General features: G+C 30.9%; 1 protein-coding gene across 1 annotated transcript in view; it reads right to left on the bottom strand.

The window, feature by feature from the left end:
- Window positions 1–8321: 8321 nt before the first annotated feature.
- Window positions 8322–12298, bottom strand: part of LOC145260422 (serine/threonine-protein phosphatase PP1-beta catalytic subunit) — a 174076-nt gene continuing 170099 nt past the window's right edge. The window contains exon 8 of the mRNA XM_080118407.1: window positions 8322–8637. Within this exon, the coding sequence (XP_079974533.1) occupies window positions 8527–8637 (111 nt within the window). The 3' untranslated portion in view covers window positions 8322–8526. The remainder of the gene's footprint in view (window positions 8638–12298) is intronic.

The following is a 12298-nucleotide window of genomic DNA, read 5'->3' as shown; positions in this document are numbered from 1 at the left end:
AATGATTGACTTCTTTTATAAGCAATCAAAAGATGGTTGACGAAAGCGTGAGAGTAATTTATAATTAAGACTCAAGAAAATCCAGCATTTTTTTCATCTGAACTTCTGTAATATTACACATATATCAATTTATTAACTTTAAAAAAAAATGTGTTCAAAATATTATCTCTTTTCATTTTGCCAAAGTTTCTGTTAATAAATAGCCTTATTAATGCATTTTATTGCAATCTGTCATCTATATATTCTGTGCTCTATCCTCCTCTAAATGTACTTTTTACAATACATACTGTTATGTGATGTGTGTGTTATGCATTCAAACTAATATATAATTAGAGTTGTTTATTTTTTTTCTGCAGTTCTGAAGATTCATCATGTCTATAAAATACAAACTTTGTAAAAAAATTTTTTATTTGATTGTGCATTGACGATGATGAAATTGCTTAATATGAAATTCTTAGTTTTGTCAGAAATAATATCAGTGTGTGTGTGTGTGTGTGTGTGAATTTTGGAGAAGCTATGCAGAAGAGGGAGAATATATTCGATGAATAAACAAAAGAATAATGAAAGAATGTTCTTTTATAAACTTGTGCAATTTTGATAACACACACATATACATTCACACAAAATAGACTGTGTGTGTGTGTATATATATATATATATATATATATATATATATATATATATACACACACACATACAGATACAAATATATATTTTTCATATGCATGCATATATATGCACACATACTTTTAATTTGTATTTATACAAACACACATATGTAACAGATTTTTATATATGCTTACATATATATGCACAAAAATATATAATTTATTTATATGTATATATACAAAAGAAATATATAATTTATATTGATATACACATACACAAAAAATATATAATTTTAATATGCATATATAAATCATCTATTGTATACATTTTGTCAGCAAGCTTCCATCTAGATAATGCTCCACTGAAGGCAAAGAACAATGGGGTTTTTTCTTAGATTTTTTTTTTTTTTTTTTTTTTTTTTCATTTTGTCATCAGGATTCATGCACAGGATCTGTAATATTTTGGTTGAATGTCTGTAAAAAATGAATCACACATCCATACTGGATAACTTCATAAGAGATTTGTGTATATGAAGGTTTCCCATATTCATGGAAATCACCCCCAAAACTTTTAAATGCAAAATTGGCATACTCAAGAACAAGCCATATTAAAATTATGTATAGAGGACGGAAAGTGTCTGCTATTAGATTGAGAATAGATCTCCAGATCAGGTAGAGAACCTGTCTGGCTCCGATCGCCATCTCAATCGAATGTTATGTGCGAAATATCATTTCCATTGGTCTCTTGCACTTAATTTTCAAAGATAATTTTGATTGGCTTGTTAAGCTTAAATTTAAATTCAAATTTATTTGACAAAAAATATCAGTCACAGAAAGGGACAGGTAGAAGATATTTACAGCCGTCTATAGTCTGAATGTTTGTCCAAGGTCACTTTAAACATGGATATAGTTATCATTACAACTTCCTCTGGCATTCGGTTCCATGGTGCAGGAATAAGGACAGAAACATTGGCTGCCCATGAATGTTGTCGTTCAAACAAAAGGAATTTGTTTATTCTCTGAATCTTATCAGCATTGTAAAGACATTATCAAATATATTGTTTGCCGTTACATTAAACTGGTTGTATTTAGAGTTGCTTGAGTAGAGACATTAGCAGGTGGAGCAAAAATATTGTTTCCAGTTACTGATAGTGGATCCAAAAAACACAATGAAACTAGTCAGGACAGTCAGGAGGTGATGACTTTTGTTTTCATTTAATTATACTGAACCAGTTTTTATAGAGGAAAAAGGATAGAGAGAAAGATAAAGACACATATATATATATATATAATGTGTGTGTGTGTATATATATATATATATATATACATACACACACACACAAACATTTTATATATATATATATATATATATATATATATATATATATAGAGAGAGAGAGAGAGAGAGAGAGAGAGAGGAAGAGATAGGATATATCTGCTAGTGAAATATAATTTTTATTTTTGTATATTCATTCGAATTATAATTTATATATTCATAAATAATTTTTTTTTTTTTTTTAATTCAATAATTTTATTTTAATTTTTTTTAATTTATCAAAATGTAATTTTACGATTAGAGAGTTTTATCATTATATTGATATTGGTTGTCATACACATCTCGGGACGGGTTTATAACAAACATGGAGGGATCCGTCGGCTCTTTAATAACTGGAAGCAGTTGAACCCCAGAAAGTTACTTCACAGCAATAGAAGTGTAAGACTGTGCCAAAGGAAGTCAATGGCATCAAAAAGTTTTGTTTTTCTTTTCTCTTTTTAAAAGTTCTCATTATAAGGCTCAAAATTCCCCTGACCAGGTTATGTTAAAGATACTGAACTATTCATTTTCTTTGGATTATCAGGGACAATAATTAGTGCATGGGAGTAGGGGTTAGAAAAAGGTTACTTTCTTTCATTCATACTAATAGTTCTTAAAAAAATAAAACTGAAACTAGGTCAGTCAGCAGTTGATAACTTTTGTTTTCACTTTTGTCGATCGTATTGAAACAATTGCCAGAGAGAGAGAGAGATAGGTGGGGAAATGATCAAACTTCACTTTTTTATATGTAGACACAGTCATTTTAATTTCCAGCAGAATATTTTGAATTCAAAAGTTGCTTGACATCGGCTCAAAAGTCGCTACACAAAATGATTGCTTAAAAATCTTGAGTTATGCTCAATCAACTTTTCCATTGAAAAGTTTTGGGGGAGATTTACTTTGAACCATATTCGTCTGATGCTTGGTAATTAAAAGAAGATCTGAAAAGACAATTTACAGAATTTACTTCCCTTAAATGTTTCAAAACTGTGTACCTATCAATATATATATATATATATATATATATATATATATATATATATATATATATATTTTTTACAAGGGAGTCACCAATTATCAAGGCCTGAAGGCCATGCCAGTATAAGGGTTAATGAGTGTACAGTGGTCACAGACAACAGCGTAGTGATCGTTAATGTTGGAAATCGGGTAGAATTTGACTATTCAAGGGGACGGCTCAACAAGAACTTGTTTACATCTGACTTGAAGACGACCATGTTGTATTCAAATGGAAAGTAGGCCAATAGAACAGAGTTCTACAGGTAGGCAGTTCTAGGAAAGAAGCTTTGTTCATGAAATTTGCATTTAGATTTAGGCACAGATAGGGAGTGGAGAAAATTGTTTATATTGGTTGTAGCTAGACGAGTGTGGAAAAGAGGTTGCAAGGAGAAAAAGGGTAACACCCACTAGGTTTCAAAGCTAGTTTTAAACTCTGTCAAGGCAGGATGGTTCTCTGAGCGGTGGCTCCTCGACAGATGTGGTAACAGAACTCTATTTTAGGGTATATTCAGCTCTTAATGAACAGAAGAGCACAAATAAATTGTTTTACAATGTTATTTATTATCATCCTGCAATGTAGTCATTGACGATGAAATCAACACCAGACTCGCTAAAACAAGCAGACTCTACAAGAATGTATGGGACAGAAGCAGACTCTACAAGAATGTATGGGACAGAAGAGGTATCAGCTCAATGACAAAGATCAAAGTCTATAAAGCTGTCATACTCACCACCTTACTCTATGGATGCGAGTTGTGGACTGTCTACCAATGGCACGCTAGAAATTTAAATCACTTCCGCACCACCAGGCTGTGGAAACTGCTTGACATAGGCTGGCAGGAAAGGATAACAGACACAGAAGTCCTCACTCATGCTGGACTCCCAAGCATCCCTACTATCCTGATGAAGGTTCAGCTCCACTGGGTTGGTCATGTAGCCCGCATGCCAAACGACAGACTGCCCAAGAAGCTTCTGGTTGCTGAGCTCCAACATGGCAAGTGCTCCCATGACGGCTAGAGAAAACGATGTAAAGATACTCTGAAGGCATCACTGAAGGTCTTCAATGTTGGCCCATCATCATGGAAGCAGATAGTTTTAGATAGAGCCAAGTGGCAGGTCGCTGTTCATGACGATGCCTGCAAATATGAAAGCAGCCAAAAAGTTGCTGCAAAGAAGCGCAGAAAAGACAGAAAGGACAATGTTTTGAAGCCCTTGACATCTGCTCCAATTCTATATTCTCACTGCAGTAGAACTTTTCAAGCAAAGATTGAGCTTATCAGCCATATTCGCACTCACCGATGATGACTCCCCCCACACCACCCTACAGGATGATCAGATGGTCCTTGTTATTCCAACGGATGAACAACAAGCACACACATTGGTAGTGTTCTTAGAATTCTAGTCAACAGTGATCTGGCACTGACCGTTTCAGTGACTACTTGGAAACATTGTCGTTTTCTTATTTTCTGTATATGTATATGCGCATTCCAATTTGTCTCTTCATCAGGACCTTCCATCAAGGTCAAAGACAGACAAGACATATAAACACAGCTTTCATACAGTTTATTTGGTTCAGATATTTATTGGTCAATCCTGTATTCATTAATTGATACTTTTATATTATAATAAGGAAAAAATGTGGAATTTCAAGTAAAACAAATGGTATCTACTTAATTGCCAAGTGTCAAGTGGTAACATAGCTAAAAATTATAAAAAACGATAAGGTAGAAAATTAATTATTCATGAAAAACAGTTTCTATAAGGTTAAAAATAGTTTGATAAAGTTACATGCTAGGTCGGATATATTGGATTATGTGACGCAAGTAAAAGGGGAAGTAATTCAGTTAAAACGATTTGTAAAAGACAGAATTTATTCAGAAAACAAAAATAAACATATGTACATAATTTAAAAATAACTTTCTTTTTACGGTTTTCAAAACTTTTTAAAATTACTTTTCCGAAACTGGCATAAGATTTCCGAGAAATTGAAAATTTAATTACCTCCCCTGTTAACTCTCAAATTCAAATAAATAGATTTGAAACCAAATCGCTAGATTTTGCAAATGTCTTTTTTCATGAATAATTTATTTTCTATTTTATCGTTTTTCGTAATTTTTGGATACGTTACTATTTGAGACCCGAAAATTACATAGGCACCATTTGTTTTTACTTGAAATTCAATATTTTTTGTTGTTATAATATAAAAACATGCATTAATTTATTTTAAAGTTTTGACTTGGGTTCAAAATATACAGAAACAGAAACTTATATTTATCTGTATTGTTTTATTAACTGTTCTCTCTTCACCACACATATTTACATATACACACACATACATATACATTAAAATAGCTCTGAAGCTAATTCTAGAAGAAATGGCTAACAGCAAATCAGTTGCAATTGTTTCAAACTAATTTTAATTCAAACTAGTTTATACACTAATATATAAAAAAAAATTTTTTTTTCAAATATGGTTGACCTTTTCATGCTTTGAATGCTAAATTGATTTATTAAATTATTAGTTGCTTGTTAAGATACAGACAACAGATGACTTTTTTTCTTTTTTGAAGATGTCATTTTAAGCAATTGGCATACTGAAAATAGTAATATATCCAAAAATTATGAAAAATCAAGTAGTTAATAGTCAAAAGAAATTCTTACGGAAAATCGAGTAAAATTGCATCTTTCTTAGGCATTAAAAAGTAGAAAGTAGGAGTCTACATGCAGGGGAATTAACTCCGAAATAAATATTTTAGATTAGTTCTTCATGGCTGCAATATTTGTTGTCCATAAGTAAGGGACAGTTTTCTTGTTTTGTTTTTATTTTACCGAAAACACAATAGCCGTTGTTCTACTGGGTAAATTTTCGTAATATTTGGATATATTACTATTTTCGACATGACAATTAAGTAAATAATATTTTTGCTCAGAACTATATATTTAAAAAATCAATTTGTCGACTATAGTTTAACAAGCACCAAAATCTTTAAACTGTTCGGAATATTAAAAAATAATTACGACTAGAATATTTTTTATTTTTATTTTAGTATTTCAAGCAATTAAGACTAAAGAAAATCTCTTAAATTAATAACCATGTAAACAACTTATACTGTCTAAAGAATCGTGTTGTTCTTAGACCAGACATTTCATTCAGAAACTGATAAATTCATGGTTATGTCCCTTTGCTTGATAGATCACTTTTTTTTAGATCGAGTAAGAGTTCTTTATTGTTGTAGTGAAATTCGAAAAATTGAAATATTGAATTTCAAGTGAAACCAATGGTATCTACTCAATTGTTATGTGGCTGTAATGAAAATATCCAAAAATTATGAAAAACGATAAGGTAGAAAATTAATTATTAATGAAAACAGTTTTTGAAGACAATTAGCGAAAATAAAGTCCTGTTAAACTGGCCAAAGATTTTCAGGTCTCAGAAAAGAGTCCCCCCCCCCCCTACCCCACCCCTGCCGCCTTTTGTTACAAAAAGAACTTTCTGGTTTCTTTGTTTGCAGAACTCAATTTTTGCTGATTGCCTGCAAAAATTATTCCCATTAATAAGTAATTTTCTACCTTATCGTGGTTATTACTGTGACATGAAAATTTAGTAAAATACAGTTGGCTTCACTTAAAATTCAATATTTCAATTTTCAAATTTTGCTACAATACCGAAGAAAGAGCCCGAGTAAGTTTTCATAAAAAAATGATCTCCCTTGGCTAATATTTTGTGTTTGTTGTCGTCAAAACACCATTTTTTTTTTTTTTTTTTTTTTTTTTTAGTCAAGAATGTTTCTTAAATCTTTAGAAGATAAATAGATTTTGAAAATACTTTCTTTGGAACTATTATGTAAAAATCCATTCATTTTACAGGTCAGGTGCATGTTATTGAACGATTTCTGAAGAGAGTTTTTCTATTGATTGTTATTATTATAAGAAAATGAGAAAAAAAAAAAAAACAATATCTTGTATTATTAAACTCTGGGTTTGAATTAAATTAATTTCAAATTGATTGTAAACTGATTTGCTGTAAACTCTTTATATATAAGCTTTTTTATTGTAAGGAGGAATATTGTGCTCCTATTTTCTTTGCAAGTTGAAAACTACATTTATTTTGGTATACATTTTCCAAGTGAATTTTAGTTTATACATTTTTATTCTCATAAAATCTACATCCTAATTAACATATTGCAGAATAGATCTTATAATCTTATTAATATTATTAAATTTACTTATATATGTTATTAATATTTCATTTTTTTAAATATATATATTAGTATAAGTAGTAAGTGTATCGTATCTACATTTTGTTATTGGGGAAGTGGTATTTTCCACTGGAGAGCCACATATTTTATAGTGGTCCTGCTTTTAAATCTCTGAAACAGTTACATGGTAAGCAGCTGATGATCGCTGTTTTATATTTAACAATTGTAGTGAAGTTTGTTTTTTGGGTTTTTTTTTTGGTTTTTTCTCTTTTTTTCATTCTTATATAGTTGAATTCTATTTTGTAATTGTAGACTTTTTTTTAGAAGTTGGTTTCTGCTAGTGCTAAGTCTGCGATAGGTTAAATGTAGTTTGTTTTTTTTTTCTACGGGAATTTATACTGCATACTTCATTTTTATTTTTACATTTTTTTTTACTCAAAGCTTCTTTAGACTATATATATATATATATATATATATATATAAAATCCGATCTTAAAAAATTGAAATGAACCTTAATTAAGATGGCAAACCTGGGACAACAGTCTTAATATAATTTTGAATCAAGCTACATATATATATATATATATATATATATATATATATATATATATATACACTGAATAAAAATTGTACTTAGCCTAACACTTTACTGCAGTTTCACTGCATTACTAATCTTCAGAAGCATGCCAACCGATCATTAACGTCTGGCATATCGCATATTATTCATTATTGATAAATATATATACAAGTAAATGTAAATTTATACAAAAAATATGTATGTGTGTGTGTAGGAATTAAAACAGTGTTCAATTAAGGAAATAAGAACATATAACATTTGTTTATTTGATAATTATGATAGTGTGAAGTCTAACATGTGCACATTTTAAAGTAGGCTTCACACCTGTTATTTGTTTTTATCTAGGAAACCCTGGATATGAACATCTAATTGTTCAAAGCTTTATGATTATCAAATAAACAATATATATATATATATATATATATATATATATATATATATAAAAACACACACTGTTTGGTTTATGGAGTATCGAGTATCATGTATATTTTCTTATAATTTCAAATTATTCCACCCACCCACATCCTGGACAAAAATTAACACAATTTTAGCTCATTTTAACTGAGCATACACTTGTGGACCTTATGAGGGAAAGAGAGAGAGAGATTTTAAAGATTTAAAAAAAAAAAAAAAAAAAAAAAGATTTTGTTAATGACCCTCTGTACATCTGAGAACCCCCATCCATCCAGCTGAGATCCCCCCACACACACCTGGTGCCAACAGGTAGATGAGGCTTCTATATGTTGACACCCATAAGGCATATACACACACACATATATATATATATATATATATATATATATATACGCATCAAATCTGTCCTTTCTTCTTTTGCTGCAGAGTCCTTGTTGGAGTATTCGGACGACCAGAGTTCAGACCACCATATTGGTACTTGGCTTTCTTTTCCGATGGCTTTAGAATCTGAAAAGATATATATACACACACATATTATAAAAAAAATTAACTTTCACCATGACTAATATTCGAGCAAAATTTCAAAATATCCTAGACATGATTATTGAGAAAAGTGTAAACAAATGAACGGATGAATGATTTGGAGGCAATTTTACCTCTATAATGCCCCATAGCAGGGCAACCAGAGTTATCCTGGAAAATCAGTTCTGGCAAAAATTTACTTTTACCATAATTAATGTTTGCGCAAAATTTCAAAAAATCCAATATATGATTATTGAGAAAAGTGTAAACGGATGAACGATTTGGAGGCAATTTTACCCCTATAATGCCATTTAACAGAGCAACCAGAGTTATCCTGGAAAATCAGTTCTGGCAAAAATTTACTTTCACTGTGACTAATGTTTGTGCAAAATCTTAAAAAAAAATCCAAGGCGTGGTTATTGAGAAAAGTGTGAACAAATGAATGCATAAACGATTTTGGAGGCAATTTTACCTATAAAATGCCCCCTAGAGAATGGGGTAAAAAAGGGGGGGGGGAGCACAGAGTTATCCCAGACAATCTGTTCTGGCCAAAATTTACTTTCATCATGATTAATGTTAGTGCAAAATTTTTTAAAAAATCCAAGGTGTGATTATTGAGAAAAGTGAAAACAGCTGAACAATTTGAGGGCAATTTTATCTCAATGATGCCCCCTCCTCCTGGGGGACGGGAGAATATGGGGCAACTAGAGTTATCCTGGAAAATCCGTCCTGGCAAAAATTGACTTTTTCCATGACTAATGTTTGTGCAAAATTTAAAAAAAAAAAAAAAAAAATACAAGGCGTGGTTATCATGAAAAGTGCGGACGAACATAAGTGAATTCCTATGTCCAATCCCTCCCTTGTCGGGAGACCAAAAAATAAATACCTTCTATTTTTTATTTTTAAATCAGTAGTCCTTTTAGAAACACTGAAACTAGATCAACTGGTCAGTTATCTTTTTTCTTCATTCTATTGAATCAGTTGTCACAGAAACAGATAAAAGAGAGAGAGAGAGAGAGGTAGCTGAAGAAATAAAGAGCTTAAAAAAAAGATATTGCACACATTTTTATTATTCTTTTTTGTTATCAATGCTCTCAGGCAGCACCAAATGACACTGCTAACCAATATTTTTTTTTCAAAAATGCTCAATACATATGTAGAGTTATTATAATTGAAATTATACAAATGTCAGGAAAAAGATTCCATGAACTGCTATGCAATAACATGTTAGATATAATTATATTTATAGTCTTTAGTTCACAAATAAATGTATCAGCTTCTCCTATAACACCCAGACAATGCATCATGACAAGTTACTTGCAATGATGGCCAAACTACATGAATTACATTTTAAATTGCTTTCGTATCAACCCTATTCTCCAGATCTGGCCCTCACTGACTACTGGTCATTTGCCGACATCAAAAGAATTCTCCAGGTAAAGAGATTCAGCTTTAGTGAAGCTTTTTCAGGCTAAAGACAAATTGTTTTACAAAAAAAAGCATTGACGTGTTAGAGAAGCGTAGGAATCCTTGCATCGACTATGTTGATGAATGAAGTAGAATTTTGTTTAAAAATTGTTGTGACTTTATTAGTTAGGTCCAGGATTTATCGAGTGGGGTGTTATGTGCGAGTCGTGAATTAACGATATTTTGACATCGCCAGAACTACCTAAGCTCGATTTGTTCACACAAAGAACATCGCTTTATACACTAATGGTAATTCGTGTATCACTAGGTGTGTCAGAAATTTCGTGAAAATAGTGAATAATTCCACCCCATCTTTCCAAGCTTATAACTCCTCGAAAAATGCAATTCAAGCCCTAATTTTTTTTTTTCAATTAAAGGAGCAAGGACCAAGGTTTCATTGAAAAAAAAAAAAAAAAAAAAGTGTTTTTTTTTTTTAAAAGGTTTTAAACTTCGGACTTTACAGGTAAATTTCTAAAAAACAGTATATTTTTTTTTTGTTTTAAATTTGAATATATTATGTATTGACCTTTTCTCTTCAATTTGTGAGTAAATAATTATTTATTTTTGGGTGTCTAAATTAATTATTATTAGACATTTCAAAATGGGAGGCGTGAATTATTCGACCCCCTGTCTTTCCAAGCTTATAACTCCTCGAAAAATGTAATTCAAGCCCTAATTTTATTTTTCAATTAAAGGAGCAAGGACCAAGGTTCCATTAAAAAAAAAAAAAAAGAAAAAACAAATAACGTGGTTTAAAAAAAAGGTTTTAAACTTCAAACTTTACAGGTAAAATTCTAAAAGAACACTGTTTTTTTTTTTTTTAAATTTGAATATATTATTTATTGACCTTTTCTCTTCAATTTGTGAGTAAATAATTATTTACTTTTCGGTGACTAAATTAATTATTTACTTTTTAATAGACACTTAAAAATGGGGGGGGGGGGGCGTGAATTTAAAAAAAAAACGTTTGTCTAAAATATTATATTCGATTTATTGGAAAGAACATAAAATTTCACATTGACCCTGAAAATATCGTAAAAATAGAATCAATAGAAAAATTTTGATAGATTTTTAAAGTTTAAAAATTGAAAAATATTGAGTTCGGAAAATTCATTACTGTTTTAAAAAAAAAAAAAAAATATTTCTATTACTTTTAAAACAACTGTAATAGTTTATTTTGGAAGTATAATCCATAAAGAAAATAAATAACCCACTTTTAACAGAGAAATTACGAGATTTTTATATTGTATTCGCAGTTTCGTGTTAGGGGTGTCAAAAATTCCTACAAAAATTCTGATACTGCTAGTGTATCACTTCTCAATATGCTCAACTCAAGATGAGGAGCATTATAGTCATCCACTTACAGTACTGTTTCGCTGTTTCACAGCTCATCAGTGCGGCTAGACAGGCAACTACCTCAAGCCAGGATTGAAACCCGACCGCCTGTACGACAGTCAAGGTCCCTAACCATATATATATATATATATATATATATATATATATATATAATCTTGTTGTTATATCCTGTCATTTCTTCTTGTCTTGTCAAATTGTGCTCTGGGTTATTTCACGACAGTATTGATCAAAGAACTTTGGATTACCTTGCCATTTGGGTCATAACATTCCGCAATCAGCATATTACATTTTTTTCTTAACACGATATGTAATCAGGAATAATTCCAATTTGGAAGCTCTCGCCAGGGGCATATCATAATATATCTTATGAGATGAGGTTTCATTTCAGCCAACTCATCCTCTGGCCTTCTTTAGACAATTAACTGCAATGGGATAGGAATGCCGAGTCTTGTAACTGTGTCCTCAGAAATTACTGCCTGCCATAGTAGTTTCACCACGTTGTGATCAACTAATCTATTGGCCTGTTTGGATAGGATTGAAACTATCTTCAGACAATGCTCACCTCGAACCTTAGAGACTCAATGCCTCTATCCAATCTTGTTACATATGCCTATCCATCGTGGTTAATCATCTGAGTTGGCCGAAATATGGTGAAACAACAACTTATGAAGATGAGGATAACTGTCCGAAAAAAAAAAAATTTTTTTTAAATGAATGCATAAAAAAATTGTTGTTTTTGACTTTGCAAAACATGATTGAGTTTTGCACAGGGGAAGAAAAAAAAAACAACAGCATTAATGTTTGGTGCATTTTTGGTCAGAAA

This window comes from Euprymna scolopes, chromosome 36, assembly GCF_053919585.1.
Source record: "Euprymna scolopes isolate OS-2025 chromosome 36, ASM5391958v1, whole genome shotgun sequence".
NCBI lineage: Eukaryota > Metazoa > Mollusca > Cephalopoda > Sepiida > Sepiolidae > Euprymna > Euprymna scolopes.
Note: the sequence above shows the minus strand (reverse complement) of the source record. Positions and strands in the feature narration are given on the sequence as shown.